The sequence below is a fragment of the Phyllobates terribilis genome, unplaced genomic scaffold (assembly GCF_046119375.1).
Source record: "Phyllobates terribilis strain yellow unplaced genomic scaffold, ASM4611937v1 Scaffold_2__4_contigs__length_985480577, whole genome shotgun sequence".
NCBI classification, from domain to species: Eukaryota; Metazoa; Chordata; class Amphibia; order Anura; family Dendrobatidae; genus Phyllobates; species Phyllobates terribilis.
The window spans coordinates 474,679,846-474,702,673 of NW_027362762.1; the positions used below are offsets into that span (position 1 = coordinate 474,679,846).

General features: G+C 43.7%; 1 protein-coding gene across 2 annotated transcripts in view; it reads left to right on the forward strand.

Moving 5' to 3' along the window:
* Positions 1-16,553, forward strand: part of LOC141217150 (gap junction alpha-4 protein-like) — a 29,720-nt gene extending 13,167 nt beyond the window's left edge. The window contains exon 3 of one of the 2 annotated variants that reach the window (XM_073665748.1): positions 15,488-16,553. In XM_073665748.1, the coding sequence (XP_073521849.1) occupies positions 15,505-16,509 (1,005 nt within the window). In that variant the 5' untranslated portion in view covers positions 15,488-15,504 and the 3' untranslated portion in view covers positions 16,510-16,553. The remainder of the gene's footprint in view (positions 1-15,487) is intronic. The other variant, XM_073665747.1, reaches the window with a different exon arrangement.
* Positions 16,554-22,828: the final 6,275 nt, after the last annotated feature.

Consider the following 22,828-nt stretch of genomic DNA (forward strand, 5'->3'; position numbering starts at 1 on the left):
CCAGCTACGGCCCTACCCAGGTCGGCTGTGGCAGTGCTATGTCCTCGGACGAGGACCCCGGGCCTAGTGGATACCCCGATCAGCCGTGGAAGTGGAGGAAGCCACCTTCATCTGCAGCATGGGCCGCCTTCATGAAGGAACGGGGGGAGGCCCGGAAGAAGTAAGCTAACTAGCTAAGGGTCCGCTGACCTTTCATCTCTTCCTTTATCAGGACCCACCAGCGGTGGTCCAGTTTCTGGGACTTGTACCCAATGGGGGCGGAGTGCCCCATGTTGAATTAAAATGGAGGACTGTTCTCCTACCTCCCAGGCCAGGAAGGCCTTAAGCAGCACCCAAAAGTTGCGTGCCCAGGAGAGCTGTTCTTTTTGTTTTTACTTTTGTTTTCTTTTTGTTGCGCTTGTTGCGCCTTTTTCTGCTGGAATTTAAAATGCTGAGGCACACCTTGAGGATGGATATCCTCCAAATCAAAAAGACTTGCGGCCTAGCGGGAAGAACCGGTGACCCCCGCTAGGGCCAAGAAGAAAGAGACTCACAGGGTGTTACCTGTGACTGTGTGCCTCAGAATGTAGCCCCAGGTGGGGATTGGGGGCTATTGAGGTGTTGACCTGACTTAAAACTGTGGACACTTCGTTTCCAGGGTCCTTACCAAGAAGGACCGGTGCCTCTGAAAAAGTTGATAACGGACTGTCCTGAGTTGCTGTTCCAGGGCCCTTAACCGAGAAGGGCCAGTCTTGCATCCAAGAAGATGACCTCAGGACCAGTCGTTTACTAAAAATATTTTAGTAAAATTTAGTTATGCAACATAATTTTATAGCTGTTGATTGATGTTTATTGCTTAGTGTGGTCAGGGTCGACCAACATTAAAGTGTCGGGGAATGTAATAGTGGGGAAGGGCGTATCCTTCCCTTGGTACTGAGATAGTTAAAGGAAGTGTTCCTGAGGTCAGACCTCCCTCTCTGTGGTAGACCAAGCTAAGGGGGTTAGCTTTAGTGGTCCAGTTAGTAGAGTAGAGGGGGAACTTAGTGCCCTTATCAGGCCCAGAGAGATACAAAGCTTGTTCCTGGTATAATTCCTTCTGGGCTGTAGTACCTGAAAACAGCCACAAGATGCCACTATTCTGGGTGCAGATGTCAGGTTGAGTCTGCCAGCAAAGTTATAGACAGTGATGGGTTAAAGTTCTGTGATGACAGCTCACTGAGGGTGGGCATATTAGGAAAGTCTCTGTTTAGTTTCCAGAATCAGGAAGTGATTCTTCTAAGAGTATCCTCCGGATCCCCTAGGCCCAGGCTTATCAGGAAACCTCTTGTGAAACGCTCTGACAAGTCTGGACGCAGAAACATCATCCGCCCTCACCCATGAGTTTTCCTCGGGACCGAAACCCTTCCAAGCGACGAGATACTGCAAACTCCCCCTATACCATCTAGAATTAAGGATGTGGGCAGTGGCAGTGGCGTCTCTATCTGATACATCAGCTTTTTTCAATAGAGAAACATGAAACACCGGATTAATCTTCCAGGAGGTAGGAACCTTGAGACCGCAAGTTGTTCAGACAGCCTGATTATAGTGGCTGCTAGGGTAGACGGGAGCTCCGTACCCTCAGACAGTGGGATCCCAGTGTGCAAGTCTCCCCACACAAGAGCACGAGTCCTGTCAGCCCGTCGGAGAGACTCATCAGAGCATAGTGAGGACACGGGGCACTTCTAGTCTGCAGGAAGCTGAGGAAGCTAAATAGGACTCCAGGCTAAGATGTGGGGGAGAGATATCGGATCCAGGTCACTGTCAATACAGAGGAGTCTCTTGGGCCAGGGATTATAGCCACAGAGATGCTCCGCTTAAAGAGGGAACCAGGGCTGAAGCAGTTAACAGCGCCTGTGAGAGAGATGATTGCCTGTCGGGCCTTATCCATTATATCTGACTGTAAATATTGTATATATTCCTCTTCCCCAAGTAAAGTCCAAGTTCTGGTTAAGAACCTCGTGTCCTCTGAAATTATTGCTGCCCTGGTCCCAGAAGAAAATTGCCTGGAGACAGCCGCGATCGGATGGCTTGAAGTAAGTGAAGAGCACTACATACACAGCCACACTTCAGAGGGAGGACCCGTATTGTTTGTAGGGTGCCATAGCGAGAGGGGGCTACAGCTCGCCCACGACTACCTCGCTGGGGCACCTTACAGACGCACCCACTTAATGACTTCCTTCTGCCATCCAGGCCACCAAAAACTGCGACCCACAAGTCTCTTGGTCTCAGAAATTCCTGGATGACCTGCCAACCGAGACTCATGACACTCAACAAACAAATCTCTCCTAAAGGTCCTAGGCACAAACAACCTCCCATGGAGAGTGTTAGATGGGGCATTCTCCTGTGCTTTAAGAATCTCATCTTCCAAAACGGAGTCCAATGCAGCAATCACAACACCTTCTTGTAAAATGCTCTCCTCCTCCTCAGCACCGACCATGGGAGAAAAGCTGCGAGACAACGCATCAGCTTTAACATTCTTGGTACCCGGGATGTAAGTAACGATAAAATTAAACCGCGAAAAAAAAAATGCCCACCTAGCCTGACGGGCATTCAAGCGCTTGGCAGCATCAAGATAGATCAGATTTTTATGATCAGTGAAAACCTGAATGGGAAATTCAGAGATGAAGCCAGTGTTCAAATGCGAGTTTAATAGCCAGCAATTCCCGATTACAAATATCGTAATTAAGTTCAGTCTCAGAAATGTTTTTTGAAAAAAAGGCACAGGGATGTACTCCATCCTTGTTTTCCTGAGACAACACCGTACCGACCCCCACAGAAGAAGCATCAACCTCAACCAAAAACGGCTTAGTCACATCAGGCTGCATAAGGATGGGGGCAGAGCTGAACCTCTCCTTTAAAAACACAAACGCCTCAATGGCCTCAGTAGTCCACTGAACCGCATCAGCACCTTTCCTGGTGAGATAGGTCAGTGGTTTAACAATAGAAAATTTTTTAATGAATTTTCTGTAATAATTGGCGAAACCCAAAAACCTCTGTATCGATTTCAAACCAATAGGCCTAGGCCATTCCTGCACAGCTTGAACTTTCACCGGATCCATCTCAAAGCCCTCGCTGGAGATAATGTAGCCCAAAAAACTAATTCTCTGTACAGCGAACTCACATTTCTCTAGCTTAGCAAAAAGCGAATTGTCAATTAATAACTGTAATACCTCACGTACGCTCCGCCAATGAGACTCCAGATCAGGCGAATAAATTAAAATGTCATCCAAATACACAACCACATTTTTGCCGATCAAAGGTCTAAGGATGTCATTAATAAGATTCTGAAAAAATGCTGGTGCATTGGTAAGACCAAAAGGCATAACCAGATTCTCAAAATGACCCACAGGAGTGTTAAAAGCAGTCTTCCATTCATCACCCTCCTTCATACGCAACAAATTGTATGCCCCCCGGAGATCAATTTTAGAGAACCACTTGGCCCCCACTAACTGGTTAAACAAATCAGGAATCAATGGCAGTGGGTAGGGATTACGTACAGTAATTTTATTAATCTCGCGAAAGTCCAGACAAGGACGTAAACCGCCGTCCTTTTTTTTAACAAAAAAAAATCCAACAGCCACAGGTGACTTAGAGGGTCTGATATGACTGGCAGCCAAGCTCGTCTGTATGTATTCCTCCAACGCCTTTCTCTCCGGAATAGTAAGATTAAATAAACGACTTTTAGGAAGAGTCGCTCCAGGGACAAATTCAATGGTACAATCATAGTCTCTATAGGGAGGCAAAATTTGCAACTCCTCCTCAGAAAAAACTTTCCAAAAATCCTGAACAGGTACAGGTAATTCCCCTTTATCCACAGCAGCAATGCGCCCGTTACAACACTTGTCATAACACTTAGGGCTCCAGGACTTCATTTCATTAGTAGACCAATCCAGTACAGGATTGTGCAATTTTAACCAGGGTAACCCCAAAATTACTGGAGAAGGCAAATTATTTAATACTACCAAATCCAAATTTTCTTGGTGAATATCATTAATAGTGAGAGGAAATTCATAAACCTTGTGAGTAACACATTTCAAGGGAGAGCCATCGACAGAAACCACGGCAATAGGGGATGACAAAGGTTTGGGTTTTAATTTAAGTTTTTCCAAGAATCCCCCATCAATCACATTCAGAGTAGAACCACAATCCACAAATACCCGAAATTCAATTAATTCTTCCTGAGCTGCAGTAGTAGCAGAAAGAAATACCCCCTTAGTGTTTAAACAGGCTATACGGGCGTAACTGACCTTTTTTTTTTTTTTTTCTTTGTTCATACGAAGCTCATAGTTCTTAATGAAATGGTCAGATTTTCCGCAATAAAAGCACAAACCTTCAGAAAACCTGCGGTCTTTTTCCTGAGAGCGGGGTGACATCGCCCCAATCTCCATCGGCTCTCCAATGTCAGTACAGACCCTCTCAAGACTAGGAGCTGACATGGCAAAGGATTTACTCTCATTAACCTTTGCACGCAGTCTCCTGTCCACCCGTATAGCTAATTGCATTGCCTCCTGCAAGTTTCCAGGTGTAGGATAAGCAATAAGCAGATCTTTAACTCTTTCACCTAGCCCAGCAAGAAACAAACTTTTCAGAGCTGAATCATTCCACCGCACCTGAGCAGACCATCGACGGAAGTGAGTACAATAATTTTCCACATTACCTGATCTCAAAAGTCTCAATTCCGTCTCAGCTGATGAGACACGATCAGGATCATCATACAACAACCCCATAGCAGAAAAAAAACTATCCACTGATCTAAAGCACGGATCACTAGGTTGGAGAGAAAAGGCCCATCCCTGAGGTTCTTTGCGCAAAAGTGACATTATGAACCCTATGCCCTGTGATTCATCACCAGAGGATCTGGGTCTCAAACGAAAATACAATAAACAAGCATTTTTAAAGGAAAAAAATCTTGTTGTTCACCAAAAAATAAATCAGGCAATCGTACCTTTGGCTCCACAAAATGCGCTCCAGAACAGCTACTCACGTGTTGTTGGAGCTCGGCCACCTCCAGAGAGAGTCCCTGCAGGCGTTGAGCCAAATCCTGAACCGACACCATGATGGAAACTGGAGGACTTTCCTTAGAGATATTTTTGGGCTGGACTTACTGTTATGATAGGCTACAAGCACTAAGGAAAGACAGGAAATCTGTCCCTACAATAGAACTAAGCTAGATCCCTACGATGTAACGGGGAACCTGATCCTGCGATCAGACCCGCTAAAGTCCTCAGCTAGTCTGAACGAAGACCTATAGATGTGAAGGAGGGATTCCTACAAGAACTAGGGACTGGGAGAAAGATGGACACCTCCTAGCAGAAATTGTAGCAGTAAAAAGACAAACACACAACACAGAACATAAAGGTCAAAAGACCTAGCTAAACTGACTGAGAAAGGTTACAAAGCACCTGGCTAGCTTAAGAGTAGAAATTACAATGAAGTCCAGCATGGCCAGGAGGGCGGAGCAGGATTAAATAGGCAAAAAGGTCATGTGACTAGCAAAATAGAAAAAACCTAACAGGAGAGTTCTAACACTCAGACCAAACATCTGCTCTAGCTGAAAGCTAGGCCCTGCCTAAGTTACTACCAGGAAGTCCTCTCTGATCCTGCTACATAGTCTCTCCCTCTCTGGGCTAGTCCCAACACTTAACTCTATCTTATCCTATTCACTGTCTGTTGCTAAGCGGAACATTACAAGTGCAAAACATTACAATACCCTACATCCCAATTCACATTACACATCACAGTCACAATAACACATAACATTGTACACATTACACTTTACATTGTACACAACACTGATGTCTTTAAGGGGGGACAGGCCAATAAGTCTGTCTTCTTACATGTGCACTGACAATGGAGGGGTACAGTGTCAATGTGGGTGCCGACATGCTCTGATATCCAGCTCCTGCTACTCTCTGGTTTCCACTTGCTACACCTGCAAGTGTAGTAAACGAATAGCTTCAGAGAGAATCCGAAGTTTAGACCACATCTGATGCTCATACCTCCATCTCCTGTCAGTGTGTGGCTGTCGCTCGCAACACCCAGAAGTGTATTGAGCAGCTTCAGAGAGGAGCCAAAGATCAGAGTTTGCCCACGGCCTCATCGCCATTGTGAGTGCCCCGGTGGGCTCCGCCAGTGTGAGTACACACACGAAGTAAAAGGGATTTGAGCTGATCTAGCTCTGGCTTTCTCACAGCAAGCACTGCTTAAGTTCAAATCCCTGTTCCACAGTGTCTATGTGGGTGTGCGGGCATGCTCTGATATCCAGCTCCTGACACACTGTGGCTGCCACTCGATGCACCCGCATATGTAGCAAGCAAGTGGCTTTAAAGAGGATCCGGAGTTCAGAGTCACATCTGATGCACTGATCTCCATCTCCTGCCAGACTGTAGTTGTCCTTTGCTGCACCCAGAAGTGTAGTGAGCGGCTTCAGAGATCCAAAGATCATAGTTTGCCCATGGCCGCACTGACACTGTGAACACCCCGGTGGGCTCCTTCAGTGTCAGTGCACACATGTAGGAACAGTGATTTGAGTTTAGGCAGCTCTCGCTTTATAATCAAGCTTAAGGATTGGGCTAAATATTCCAATCGGAGGACATAACAGTGCACCAAGTCATTGGCCATGCAACAGGTGCACAAAATTGCCCTCATTAGCATATGGATTAAAATAAAATTTTCACTAAAATGTAAATTACTAGAATGATGCTCAAAGGGGCTACATTCCCTATATAAATGTTGGCATAGATACAGTTTCATTTTGAGGGTGACAGACACTTTTTGATGTACAGTACGCTGTAGCTTTTGGCTTTGATTGTGGTGCTTGTTCCAATAGCATGTAACAAAGCTTATAGTTTAGCAGAACACGATAAAAACTGAGATTTGTCTTTCCTTTCTGTGATCACAAAGTTCTCATTCAGGAAGGATATGATGTATTTATACAGGTTTCAGAGCTGACTCGTTAAAAACAAAAGCTCCATAAATAATAGGGAGGAACTGACACTTAGCAGTACCACAAATTGTGCTTCTTTTTGCCTTTCCCAAAACATTTTTCCCAGCAGGGTTTAATAAAGGGAAATTCTTGAATATACAATTATTTATCAGACTGTGATTATTGTGCATAAAACAAATGCAAAAATATATAGTTCAGGGGAGTCTAACATTTGCCATCTGTTAGAGTTCAATCCACGTACTGTAGTCTAAAACAAAATAAAAGTCCTCCTGATCCATGAAGATATTTTTTGAAGAAATTGTGCAAAAATTTTGTGAATCTTAGCTTTTTTATGCCAGTCCTGGGTAAAATGAGAGGAGCATGAGGGGGACAGGGTGTACCTAAGTCCAGCCATCTAATTTATGAAAATTGGTGTGACTGTCTATCAATACCAGCACTACCAGTCCGATTGTAGTTGAAAAAGCAATATGTAATCTAAGCCTAAAAGTAATAACTGTTTAACACAAATTCAATATTTTGCTTAAAGAGCAATGCATTACATTAAAGGGGTTGTCTACTACTGGACAACACCTGCTTAAAGCACCACTACAGCGGGTTTTTTTTATTTTACCACTGGAGTAGTGTAACTAATTTAAGTTCCCTGACCCAAGTGTTATACTCACCAGCTATTGTCTATTGCTCTTCCCGGAGCTGCTCTGGTTCCGCGCCACCATCTTGTAACTGAAGGTTTTCATTGACCGGAAGTCAGAGGTACCAGTCACAAACTCTCAATGCAAGTCTATGAGAGCCTTATTCTGGTTCTCATAAACTAAAGGGCCATGCACACAACCAATTTTCTCATATGAATGCTATCCTTGGTTTTCATGGATAGCACTCATAGTTATGATACTCTATGGGACTATGGACATGTCCGATCGATTTTTTTTCTCGGGCAGAGTGGTTTGTGGAAAAAATCGGAGACATGTCCGATTTTGAACCAATTGTCGGATCAAAATCCGCAATGCAAGTCTGTGTCCATGAAAAACTCTGATCAAAGTCTGATCAGAATAATTGGATGTTTTTTTCTCAAATGTGGAGAAAACGGTCGTGTGAATCTACCCTAACATTAAGCTGTGACTTCCGGACCACCCAGCAAACTTACTGGAGTGAGCCACAGGTCACAACCTGCAGAAGGCCAACCAGAGCCACCCCCTTATAATGGTGAGACACAGAAAGTTGCTGGCTTAGCTAATAAACTGAGCTGGATAGTCAGCACTTGCATCACTTCAACGACACACATTGCAAGAAGGAAAGCTTTTGGCCTGTGTCAGAAACAGGGCTGCCTCTGAAGTTTTTAAAATTAAAATAGACTAATAAATTTAGTTTTATATTTTCATCATTCAAGAACTTTCTTTGTCAATGGAAAACCCCTTTAATCTTATTTTCACCTGATTAGCAATTTAGCCAAATTGACAAATCCTTTCTTCCTTTTCACTTATACACATGTGGACAAAATTGTTGGTACATTTCTGTTAAAGTAAGAAACACCCACAATGGTCACTAAAATAACTTGAAACTGAAAAAAGTAATTTTCAATTTAAATTTACTAACTATCAACTAATAAAAATAAGACATTGCTTTCGAATTGTGGTTCAACAAAAGTAAAGTCTAAAAAATTAATGAAAATGGCCTGGACAAAAAATGAAAAGATTGAAAATAGTTAATGAAAGGTATTGAAGTATGTTACAAAGATTCTTGACTTTACGAAGTCTGATCAATAATTAAATTTAAAAAAATTGTTTCTCTTTAAGGGTATATTTTACCCTCCTTGTAATAGAATACCAGCTAAGTAGATAAGTTGTTAATACATCTCAGCTACACATTGCAGAAAATAGGAACTGCTTTTGAAATCTGCACAGTGCCAGTGCTAATTCTTTGTTGGAGAGTCATCAGGATTTCACCCATTGCAGTGTAAATGACCAATGACATACTATTAGGTCATATGGCAATCGCGCCTGCACACAAGCGGTGCGGGGCGATCGCCGCCGGGTGTCAGCTGATAGTCACAGCTGACACCCGGTACTATGTGCAGGGAGCGGTCCCGCACCGCTCCTGGCACATTAACCCCCTCAATGCTGTGATTGAAGTAGATCGCAGCATTGCGGTGGCAAGGGGAGGTGATCGCAATACTCACCTCCTCTTCCGGCCTCCAGCGCTGTCTGCCGCGGCTTCCTGGATGTTGCCATGACGACCCGATGTCGTCATGACAACATCCGGGTCACCAGACAGCAGGAAGATTCTTTGGTCATGCGCAGTGCATAACCAAAGAATCTTCTCCCTGTGCAGCACTGACAGCCTGTATAGCACAGGGATGGTGCTGCATTCCTGTGCTATACAGCCGATCAGAATAAAAAAAGTGAAAGTCCCAGAGTGGGACACAAAGTAAAAGTCCAAAAAGTGTTAAAAAATGGAAAAAAAACATTGTAAAAATATAAAAAAAATTAAAAAAAATAATCCACCAAAAATAAAAATATAATGTACCCATCAGTAAATATTATTATGAAAAACAAAAAAAAAGTACACATATTTGGTATCGCCACATCTGGAACGACCTGACCTATAAAACTGTCCCACTAGTTAACCCCTTTAGTAAACACGGTAAAAAAAAAAAACGAAGCAAAAAAACAATGCTTTATCATCATACCGCCAAACAAAAATGAAATAACATGCGATCAAAAAGACGAATATAAATAAAACTGATACTGCTAAAAACGTCATCTTGTCCCGCAAAAAAACAAGCTGCCATACCGCTCCATCAGCTGAAAAATAAAAAAGTTATAGCTCTCAGAATAAAGCGATGCAAAAAAATATTATTTTCTATAAAATAACTTTTATTGTGTAAAAGCGCCAAATCATAGAAAAACTATATAAATGTGGTACCACTGTAAATGTACTGACCCGAAGAATAATGCTGCCTTATCAATTTTACCACACGCGGAACAGCATAAAAGAAAAACCATAAAAAAATTCTGGAATTGCTGATTTTTGTTTATTCTGCCTCCCAAAAATCGGAATAGAAAGCGATCAAAAAATATCAAGTGCCTGAAAATGGTACCGATAAAAACGTCAAATCATCCCGCAGAAAACAAGCCATCATATGACTCTGTCGGCCAAAATATGGAAAAATTAAGGCTCTCAAAATATGGCGATGCAAAAACTAGATTTTGCAAAAAAATGCGTCTTTTAGCTTGTGACAGCTGTCAATCATAAAAACCTGATATGATTCTGGTATCTCTGTAGTCACACCGACTCGAAGAATAAAGACGTCTAATCACTTATACCGCACGAGGAACGGCGTAAAAAATAAACTCTAGGGTTAGAGTTGCGCTAGGGTTAGGGTTGTGTTAGGGTTAGGGTAGGGTTAGGGTTTGGCTAGGGATTTTTTTTCAAAAGTAAAAAAAAAAAAGATGACGATATGGCGACTAGTGTTGCGCGCAAGTGCTCGCTAATGAGTTTGCATCTGGTGCTAAGGAATGCACTGAGCATCGTGGGTGCTCGAGTGACATGCTCGAGTCTGCCCCATATGCTTCGTGGCCAAAAAACCTCGCGGGGATTGCCTGCCATGCACAAGCGATCCCCGCATGTTTTTTTTGGGTGTCTAATAACCATGAAACATGCGAGCGGGGACTCGAGCATGTCACTCGAGCACACGCGATACATGGTGCATATCCGAGTACCCAATGCAAACTCAAGTAGCGAGCACTTGCGCTCAAAACTAATGACAACTTATTCAATATGATGACCTAATGTTATCAAATTCTGTGTCGTACCTCTGGATTCAAAATGTTCACTATACCCCTTGATAAAATCCTTGAGGGGTGTAGTTTCCAAAATGGTGTCACTTGTGGGGGGGTTTCCACTGTTTAGGCACATCAGGGGCTCTCCAAACGTGACATGGCGTCTGCTCTCAATTCCAGCCAATTTTGCGTTCAAAAAGTCACACAATGCTCCCTCCCTTCTGAACTCTGCCGTGCGCCCAAACACTGCATTTTCCCCACATATGGGGTATTGGCGTACTCAAGAGAAATTGCACAACAGTTTTTGGGGTCCATTTTCTCCTCCTAACCTTGTGAAAATAAAAAAATTGGGGCTAAAACATTATTTTTGTGGAAAAAGTTTGATTTTTTTATTTTCACTGCTCCATGTTATAAACTTCTGCAAAGCTCTTGGAAGTTCAGGGTGCTCACCACACATCTAGATAAGTTCCCTGAGGGGTCTGGTTTCCAAAATGGTGTCACTTGTGGGGTTTTTCTACTGTTTAGGCACATCAGGGGCATATCCGTTAAGTATTCAAGTAAATTTTACATTCAAAAAGTCAAATGGTGCTCCTTCCCTTCCGAACCCTGTCGTGTGCCCAAACAGTGGTTTTCCCCCACATATGGGGTATCTGCTTACTCAGGAGAAATGGTACAACAAACTGCATGGTGCAATTTCCCCTGTTACTGTCATGAAAATGCAAAATTGGAGGCTGAAAAACATTTTTGTTGCAAAAATGTGAAAATTTTATTTTTACCGCTCAATGTTCTAAACTTCTGTGAAGCACCTGGGGGTTCAAATACTCACCACACACCTAAATACGTTCCCTGAGGGGTCTAGTTTCCAAAATGGTGTCACTTGTGGGGGATTTCCACTGTTTAGGCACATCAGGTGCTCTCCAAATGCAACATGGCGTCCGCTAATTATTCAAGCAAATTTTACAATCAAAAAGTCAAATGGCGCTCCTTCCCTTCTGAGCCCTGCCGTGTGCCCAAACAGTGGTTTTCCCCCATATATGGGGTATCTGCTTACTCAGGAGAAATTGCACAACAAACTGTGTGGTGCAATTTCTCCTGTTACCCTTATGAAAATGCAAAATTGGGGACTGAAAAACATTTTTGTGGGAAAAATGTGAAAATTTTATTTTTACGGCTCAATGTTCTAAACTTCTGTGAAGCACCTGGGGGTTCAAGGTGCTCACCACACATCCAGATAAGTTCCCTGAGGGGTCTAGTTTCCAAAATGGTGTCACTTGTGGGGGGTTTCCACTGTTTAGGCACATCAGGAGCTCTCCAAATGCAACATGGCGTCCGCTAATTATTCAAGCAAATTTTACATTCAAAAGTCAAATGGCGCTCCTTCTCTTCCAAGCTCTGCCGTGCGCCCAAACAGTGGTTTTCCCCCACATATGGGGTATTGATGTGCTCAGGAGGAATTGCACAACAAATTGCATGGTGCAATTTCTCCTGTTTCCCTCATGAAAATGCAAAATTGGAGGCTGAAAAACATTTTTGTTGCAAAAATGTGAAAATTTTATTTTTAAGGCTCAATGTTCTAAACTTCTGTGAAGCAGTTGGGGGTTCAAGGTGCTCACCACACATCTAGATAAGTTCCCTGAGGGGTCTAGTTTCCAAAATGGTGTCACTTGTGGGGGGTTTCCACTGTTTAGGCACATCAGGGGCTCTCCAAATGCAACATGGCATCCACTAATTATTGAAGCAAATTTTACATTCAAAAAGTTAAATGGCGCTCCTTCTCTTCCGAGCTCTTCCGTGTGCCCTAACAGTGTTTTTTCCCCATGTATGGGGTATCTCCGTCCTCAGAGGAAATTGCACAACAAATTTTGGGGTCCATTTTTTCCTGTTACCCCTGCGAAAATAAAAAAAAATGGGGTCTAAAGTAACATTTTTGTGAAAAAAGTTAAATGTTCATTTTTTTCTTCCACATTCCAAAAATTCCTGTGAAGCACCTGAAGGGTTAATAAAGTTCTTGACTGTGGTTTTGAGCACCTTGAGGGGTGCAGTTTTTAGAATGGTTTCACTTTTTGGTATTTTCTGTCATAAAGACCCCTCAAAGTGACTTCAAATGTGATGTGGTCCCTAAAAAAATGGTTTTGTAAATTTTGTTGGAAAAATGTGAAATCGCTGGTCATCTTTTAACCCTTATAGCTCCCTAATATAAAAAAAATTTGGTTCCAAAATCATGCTGATACAAAGTAGACATGTGGGAAATGTTATTTATTAACTATTTTGTGTGACATATCTCTCTGATTTAAGGGCATAAAAATTCAAATTTTGAAAATTGCTAAATTTTCACCAAATTTCCTTTTTTTCACAAATAAACGCAAGTGATATCGAAGAAATTTTACCATTATCATGAAGTACAATATGTCACGAAAAAACAATCTCAGAATCAGGGGGATCCGTTGAAGCGTTCCAGAGTAATTACCTCATAAAGTGACAGTGGTCACAATTGTAAAAATTGGCCTGGTCATTAATGTGCAAACCACCCTCGGGGGTAAAGGGGTTAAAGGGAACCTGTCATGTCCCCAAATGCTATAAACCTGCAGCTAAAGGGGTTAACCTGCAGGTTAATAGCAGTGTTCTAAAGCTGAACTGAGTGCGGACTACTGGGAGAAAATTAACTTTATTCCTTTATTATTTGGATTTCTGTCATAAAGGTGCAACTTCAGTCACCGCTTAGTACATAGTGTGCAGCGGCTGTAACCACGCCTCAGCACTGACTGACAGCTGTCTCTGCAGTGCATCAGTACAGAGCCAGCTGTCAGTCATAGTAAGTGAAGGAACAGGTGCATGATTATGCATGTGTAAGGCTCTCCAGGTGAGGTGGATCCTAGAAGCCTTAGATCCGGGTGTGCACACAGACCTCGAGCATTGATGCAGCGAGCAGGAAGGCACATGGGCATCGAGGGCTTTGCACACACTTGAATCTCAGGAGCAGCAGGACAGATGAAGTGGAGCTCAGGAGGGATGAATGCAAGCACAAACACAAAAAGCACAGATGGTGGAGCATACCAAACATAGGACTAGAGTCTCAATCCCAAGACACAGGTATGTGTCTAAATGGGCCTTAAATAGGTCTAGATAGATGATGTCATTGATCCTCTCTGGACAACTTGCAAAACCACATGTGGAGCACAGCAGAAGGCAGCAGAGCCAGGGGAAGGAATTGGAGCCCAGGATACCCAGGACAGGTGGTTAAGAGCAAGATTATGTTGGAAATAACCAAGACAAGTTTTCATGCTTTAGATATAAAAAATGTTCTTATTCACACATTCATTGACAACAATAAAAGATGTTAGAAATGATGTGGTGAGGTATTGAAATGCTAAGCTCACTAGAAAGCTGCAAAAACTACTATACAGCAAATACGTATTATCTACCTAAAATCTAGAAAATCATTTTTAGATAAAGCATGTAAAATATCTAAATACTTATGGTGGAACTCCTAATCAACTCTGTGAATTTTTTAATAAACTGCACAATTAAACCAAAACTAATGTAAGAATTAGTAGTGTATTTTACCATAGAGCTAGATCATTCAAATGTTATAGGGCCTCTGGTGAAAAGGAGACTGGTTTTGATTTCTCTTGCTTACTAATGTAGGGCCATAGTATTTTCCTGTGGCCACCACTAGGGGAGCTAATTGACAGTTTTATCAAGTTATGTACACTGAGCTCCCTTTGTGATGGCTGCATCAGGCAATTATATTATGTATGGCATGAAACAAAGCAAGGAAGTGGTTGTCCAAATTTTTTCAAAATTTGGGTAAAAGCAGGAAATGGTATGCAATAATAAGAGTATTACTCGCCTGTTCATATCTGTGCCATTTCAGTACCATGACTTCACTGAACTTCACCAGTCCTATAGCAATGATGTCTTATTCATCGTTCAGGTGAATTCTGCAGCCAAACAATGGCCTTAGTGGTAACATATCATACATGCAAATATGAAGTCAATGATTGGCTGGAGCAGTCAAGTGTTTGCGATGAATGTGACATCATCACTACAGTATGACCACCAAAGCTCTTGCATTGGAATGACAAAGGTTTGCATAGGTAATTCTTTTGTCTTGTTTTATATTGTTTACTGTCTTCATATTGAAAAATCCCAGAGCTGTGTGGAACAGATAGATTGAATTACTTATACCAGTTTCTGAATATATTGAAAACTCTGATGTTCTGATTAAGGACCGTATTCATGAAGTTAGGTAAAGTCAGGCTTCAGCGTGGTAGAGATCATGAACTGATAAATATTTCCTTCACTTTTCTAATTAGCAAGGCACCATTCTATGTTTCTTGAAGTACTCTAGAGAGGGGTAAAAGCGCACACAATAGGGCAGTACCGTTTAAAAAGAAGATCGCTGGGGATAGTTGCGCTCACCTGGTGATGTGTGAAGGCACAACACCTGTTTAAGCATGAATATCCACTGCTGCTGCCCCATCGCTGTAGTAGATATCTTCCAGATGTGTATTTGCTACATAAGGTTTTTATTAGTACCAGACCGGCACCTTTTCATTTTTTTTTTTGACCTTGACGAAGGTGCCAAAACGCGTTGGTACTAATAGAAACCTTATTTGAAGTTCCAAAGCTCCTCCTTTTCCGCAGCTTATCCCACCTTATTTGATTCTCTCCATTCTGGTAAATTCTATGTTTCTTGTTTCAACCAAATTTATCTAGAGCTCATTTCCTCTGTTTTTAATTTCAGATAGATAACCAAGCAAAATGGGTGACTGGAGTTTTCTTGAAAAGTTACTGGACCAAGTGCAGGAGCATTCTACAGGGATTGGAAAAGTCTGGCTGGTGGTTTTGTTTGTGTTCCGTCTCCTGATTCTGAGTTTAGCTGGAGAATCAGTTTGGGGGGATGAGCAATCAGACTTCATCTGTAACACTAAACAGCCTGGATGTCCAAATGTTTGCTATGATCAAGCATTTCCTATTTCCCATATTCGCTACTGGGTGCTACAGTTCCTATTTGTCAGCTCTCCGACGCTATTCTATCTGGGTCACGTACTTTACATATCAAAGAAAGAAGCAAAGATAAGGAATAAAGAAAGTGACTATAAAATTATGGAAGATCAAATCCATCAAGTCCAAGATGAAAAAAAACCTAGGAAATTCTTAATTCAGGAGGATGGAAGGGTCAAGATAAGGGGCGCTTTGATGTGCACATACATAATTAGTATCGTCTCCAAGAGTATTCTTGAGGCTGGATTTCTTCTTGGTCAGTGGTATCTCTACGGCTTTGTGATGACTCCAAATTATGTTTGTGAAAGACCTCCGTGTCCTCACAAGGTAGACTGCTTTGTATCTCGACCCATGGAGAAAACCATATTTATCCTTTTCATGCTTGTAGTCTCTCTTATCTCGTTATTCCTTAATCTACTTGAGTTGACCATTCTTATTATTCAGAGCATTTGTCGGAAGATAAAACGCTGTATATCAGTCAAATATACAGGTAATACACAAATAATCTTCCATGAAAAGTCCTATAACTCACCTAGTGCACCAGTGCTGGAGAAGTCTTGTATGTTTTTTCCTGAAGACAAGGATAAATGTCCTGCTTACAAAATATCTGACGAAGAGAACTGGGCTAACTACAATACAGAGAAGGAGCTGGGATTAAATGTTGGGTTACACTCGACCTTGGACTATAATGTTTGCTGTGATGACTCTATGCATGCATCCAACAGATCGAGTAGTTCTGTGTGGAAAAAGCAATACGTGTAAATGTACCATGTTAGCTCTACAAAAACTGCACTGTATTGGAAAAAGGGGATTTTTTTTGCTGTTTCCTACTTTTAATATTATATTTTTTAAGTTATTCTGACACTGAAAAAAATAAAAAAGTAAAATTGGATATGTATTTCCAGGAACATCTTTTTCAGTCACCTTTGGTATGTATAGAACATGTATGAAATATATCTTTATGACAACACAGAGTGGTAAATTAAATTTTCGGAAAAAATCTTTCACTAACATACAAAAGACTTAGAGATCATGCATTTATATATTGTATTTTATTATTTTAAAGACTCATATTTGCACCAACTGTTAAGGGGTTACAGTAATCTTGCAACACTTTTATTTAACTCTTACCAGGGGAAGATTAAGAGTAGCCAGGGTGCTGGGCAGTTTAGAAGGCGTGGGGCCTCCATTCCCAAATGTATCATGTGATAAGTCACGTGATTAACACACAGGTGCTCTGGTGCACCTATGTAGATGCAAAACAAGAGACAGTGGCGTACAATGCAATTTTTTTTCCCTTATGTACAATACTATACATAACATAGCGCTATAAATAAGAGAACAGGGGTGGACAATTAATTTTCCTAAGGGGCCACATTACACATTGTACTGTTGTAGAGGCCGAACCAATAGACTGAAATTAATTCTGCTCAATATTAATATTAACATATTAATGGTAATTATTATTTTATATACATATTAATTCAATCACTTAATACTGAGCAGAATTAAGTATGTTGACATCCCCATATATACTGTATGAGCCCATACACAGCCCCCTTTATACAGTATGAGCCCACACCGCCCCTATATACAGTATGAGCCCACACATAGCCTCCCTATATACAGCATGAGCCACACATAGCCCCTATATACAGCACGAGCCCCCACATAACCTCCTATATAGTGTCCTCATAGCCCCCTATATACAGTATGAGCAAACCCATACCTCCCTATATACAGCATGAGCCCTCATATAGCCCCCTATATACAGTATGAACCTTCATATAGCTCCCCGTATATACTGTTTACCCTCACATAGCACCGTAGATACAGTAGGAGCCCTCACATAGCCACCTATATACAGTATGAGCCAACCCATAGCTCCCTAGGTACAGTATGAGACCTTACACAGGCTCCCTAAATACAGTATGAGCCCTCATATAGCCTCTCTAGATACAGTATGAGTGCTCACATAGCCCCCTATATACATTATGGGCCCTAAAATAGCCTCTCTATATACAATTGTAGTACATAGAAAAAGTTGAAAGCCAGCTCACCTAGTTTAAATGCAGTTCGTTGACATCATCCTAGGGCGGTGCAGGGATAGAAGCTGTGTTGGCAGCGGGTAGAAATGCAAATGTTGGGTGCATCCAGCATCACGTCCAGAGTATATGTTTCCAATAGCAATCCGTTATTATTCCACATTAAAATTTAAGATTATAAACATCCAAGAAAAATAGTGTGAAGAAAAAAATAATAGGGAAGAAGCTTACGTGCTTCGAACAGTTCAGTTCTTATACGTGGTACAATCTCATTGTATATAGAGTCCATTTTGTATCCAAAGAAAGGTGAAGTGACATTTGTGTCATGGAAATGACTCGCCCCCTAGGACCGTGGGGTACTCGCCACCGGGTCGGTTGGTTCCTTGGGATTGTCACAGGGGCGTGACTCGGTCCGGGGTCCTAGGCGGTCAATAAAAAGGACAGTTTATTTAGGGGAAAAGTTTTGTGATGCCACCAGTGGTATACAGCTATAGGTGGCCACCGCTGCTGAAAGAGACTGCTGGGGCCGTTGGTGACGCAGCTGGGATGGATTTGCTCCCCACTGGTAGAGCGGGGCCCCAGGGCTACCGGTATGGTTTATGTAGGGGATTGTGGATGTTGTGGTGCAGGACTGAGGGTGCAGAAAATGACCAGAAGACACAGGAATGGCGGTTTCCTCTACCTTTACTTGATGTTTGATGGTGCAGACCGGGGCACTGGTAAGAGAAAGTAATGGACATCCGGACAGCCTAGAAGCAATTTGGGATCCACCTCACCAGGTGGGGTTGTAGGCCTACATTCTGCGCTGTCCTCTTTGGCCCTGCTTCCTAAAGCTATGCTGTGGCCCTCTTTCCTGAGTGATCGTTAAATCCTAGCCCGTATGGTAGGCAGCTCGAGCTTTTTACAGGGGTCGCTCCTTCGTGGTGGCTTCGGGCTCTAGTATGCTGCTGAGCCGCCGGGTGTTTGGTGGGGCCAGGAGACCTGCAGTCTTCTGCCCTCCGGATTTAGCTGCCGGGACTTCAGTACCCGAGCAACCACGGACTCCGGTGTCCGGTTTCTGGCGCTTTTCTCTGGGGCGAGCTTAGTCACAGCTCCCCTCCCCAGGTTCTCCCTCGTCTTTCTCCTGCTCTCCTCCGTCCCCAACCGGCTTTTCTTACTCCAATTGACTTTTCTTACCCCCGCCTCCGGGCTCCAATTTAAAGGGGAAGCTCCCCTGTAACCGGGTTAGAGCTCCCCCTTCTGGTGTGGAACCAGGAAATATGTTGGATGCTGGTTTTACCTGATAAGGGGACCCCTCCTGGCTTCCAGGCATGGCATTACCCCCTGTGAGGGGCGCAATGCCAATGTGGCAACCGGACTCCTGGGGTGCCACATTCCCCCCTAGTTAAATTCAGTACTCCTGGACTGAGGACACCTTTAGAGTTAAACAATTAACAACAATAACGATTCATATTACCAAAAATTTACAAAGTCTCAAAAAGGCAAAAATTACAGAACAACAAAACACAAACAAAAATTGGAAGCAGTCATTGCGGCGCTTATTCTTTACGCCGCTATCCGGGAATTGTCTTTTTCCGGGTACCTGAAGGTTGGTTGGTGGGAACCGCCTTAACCCACTTCGTGTATCGTCCCTGGGCGTGGCTTCAGGGCACTCTGTCGGTGGGCCTGGTTTTCGGCCACGCTAGCGGTTTATTTTCAAGGCTAACAATTAACTTTACTCAATATTGTTCTGACCACATCTAGTCCTGTGGTCCATTTGTCCATAAATATAATAACTATATGCACTCACGATTGCTTAAAAGTTTTTACAGGAAGTCTCTGTAGGCTCTCATGCTTAACGGTTGCAATTATATACTATACACTATTATCTTATAACACCTTAGTCCTTATAACGGGCAGGGAGCTGACCTCTGGTACTATGGGTTGATCTACACAGTACAGTTATTGCTAATGACCTACCCGGGTCTCTAGTGTCTACCGCTGGTGTGGTGGGTGCACTATTCACTACGCTACTTGTGGACCTACATGGTACTGGTATACCAGATTGCCTTCTGCGAACTCCTAAACTCACCATGGGACTGACAGGTTGTGGCATCAGTTGCTGGGGCCATCTGGTTTCCCAGCTGTTCTAGAGCCTCTGCGGCTTCTGGTAAGGCTACTTGGGGAAAAGTCAGGACAGGTACCACGATTGCTTGGTTCACCCGCGTCCAAGACCGGGGAAATTCTCCAAGGATGGTTTGGACCGTCTCTTCCACCTTTTCTGTGTGCTGGGGGCTGTTTTGGTCTTCCTCTTGGTGTCTCAATTGATCAGGGCATATCTTTCTGTGGTCTCTTGAGACTGCCACCAAAGTCTCTCCTCCATCTTTACTGATGAGGCATACCTTGGTGCTGTCGAAATTTGAAGGTAAGACGGTGTATGGCTCAACCTCCCACTGATCGTCTAATTTATGAACTCGTCTCTTCCTTTTGAGTACCTGTTCTCCACTTGACAAGGGAACTGCAGGTGCATGCTGATTATAAGTTCTTTCCTGCCTCTGTCTCGCCTGGGACAAACTTCTCTCTACACATTCTTGCACCTTGCGATATTGATGCTGCCGCTTCGTATCCCAGTCTGCATCTGGTGATGTCGTCTCAGGTGTTAAAACTCCCATGTCTAAGTCAATGGGTAACTTGCCAGGTCTTGCCCTCATCAGGTAGGCGGGTGTACAGTTGGTGGAGTTCACCGGGATGTGGTTATATAGGTCTACCAAATCCGGTAACTTCTCTGGCCACAGGGTACGCTCTTCAAGGGGCAGCGTCTTCAACAGGTCTATAACTACCTGGTTCATTTTCTCGCATAACCTGTTGGTCTGGGGATGATACAGTGTCATCCTTATTTTCTTGCAGCCGTACAAGTTACAGAACTCCTGAAACACTTCTGCTTCACTCATTCAGGGTAATCGTGCGGGCGACAAAAGTGTTGTTGAAACGCTTTGGCTGCCGTCTTAGCCGTTTGATCTTTCACTGGCACTACTACCAGGAACCGGGAGTAGTGGTCTACTATGGTGAGAGCGTAGACATAGCCTGACAGGCTTGGGGCTAGCTTCACGTGGTCCAAGGCAACCAGTTCAAGTGGTTGATTGGTGACTATGGGCTGCAGGGGAGTCCTCTGGCTATCACGGTCTTTCTGTCTTAGGTTGCATGGACCACATTCTTGACACCATCTCTCGCTTGCTTTCCTCATGCCAACCCAGTAGAATCGCTCATGTAGCAGGACTTTCAACTTCTTCCACCCGAAATATCCTGCTCCATTGTGGTACGCCTCTAAGACCATTGGCGCATCCCGCTTCAGGACTACCACCTGGCAGACAAGTTCGTGTGTCCGGGAGTTGATGCTTCTACGACACAGCTTTCCCTCATAGATAAACAGCTTGCCCTTCTCCTTCCACAACTGTTGGGTCTCCTGTGGAGCATTATGGACTAGGGGGCGAGTCAGCTTGTGTCAGAAACTCCTTTACTAGGCGGACAGCTGGGTTGCTATCCTGCGTCTCTGCCCATCCATGGTGGGGCAATGGGTTAAACGTGGCCTCTCTGTTGGCGGAGCGCTTGTCCCTCACACAGTGGGAGCACTGGGTCACCCCGTGATGATGGAAAGCTCTATTTTCTAAAGCTCTTCCGGGTCTTCTCCCCTATCTGGCAAGTCGGGCATCCTGGACAGCGCATCAGCATTAGCATTTTTATGCCCCGCCCGATACTTGATGGTAAACTCATAGTTGGACAGCCGGGCCATCCATCGCTGCTCCAGCGCACCTAGCTTTGCCGTTTCAAGGTGGGTCAGCGGATTATTGTCTGTGAAAATGGTAAACTTCACTGAAGCCAGGTAGTGTTTGAAGCGCTCCGTTACAGCCCAGACTATGGCTAGAAACTTCAACTTAAAGGAACTATAGTTGTCGGGGTTCCTTTCCATGGGACGGAGCTTCCTGCTGGCGTTGGCAATCACTCTCTCTCTCTGCCCTGCTGTACCTGGGATAGCACCGCTCCCAATCCCACGTTGCTGGCATCCATATAGAGTATAAAGGGTTGGCCATAGTCGAGGTAGGCCAGGACTTCCATCTCCTGTAAGAGCCACCTTCAGTCGAGTGAAGGATTATTCTTCTTTTTTACCCCACTTGAACGGAGGATTCGGGTTCTTGGCCTTTTTGGACTGGCCCACTTAGAGGTCCTGCATGGGTGCCGTTATCTTGGTGAAACCCTTGATGAATCTCCTGTAGTAGCCTACCAGCCCGAGGAACTTCCGCACTTCCTTGATAGTGGAGGGTCTTGGCCAATCCTTGATCACGGTGACTTTTTCAGGGTCTGGTGCTACACCTTGGCGCTTACCACATGGCCTAGGTACTGCACCTTGGGCTTCAACAGGTGGCACTTGGACGGCTTTACTTTCAGGCCAAAACCGGATAAGGCCTCGAACACCTCGGCCAGGTGCTCCAGGTGGTCTTCGTACGTCTTTGAGTAGACGATTACGTCGTCCAGATACAGCAGAACGGTTTCGAAGTTTTTGTGTCCTAGGCAACACTCCATTAACCGCTGGAATGTTCCCAGAGCATTGCAGAGCCCGAATGGCATGCAGTTGAACTCGCAGAGGCCCATTGGTGTCGTAAATGCGGTCTTCTCTCTGTCTGCCTCTGCCACGGGAACCTGCCAATACCCACTGGTGAGATCTAAAGTGGAGAAATAGTTAGCGGATCTCAGTGCAGCTAATGATTCCTCAATTCTGGGTAATGGGTAGACGTCCTTATGTGTAGTGCGGTTAATCTGCCTATAATCAACGCACATCCTTATTGTACCATCTTTCTTTCTAATGAGGACTAATGGAGCTGCCCAGGGGCTACAACTATCTCTGATCACCCCAGCCTCCTTCATCTCCCGTAACATTCCCTTGGCACATTGTTCAGGCGGAGGCAAGGGTTTCACTGCCTTTATTGCGTTGTTACTGACAGTGAACAGCTTAGCAAGGGTGTCCCTTGCGGACATCGACTACCCCCCTGGCAGTCAAGATG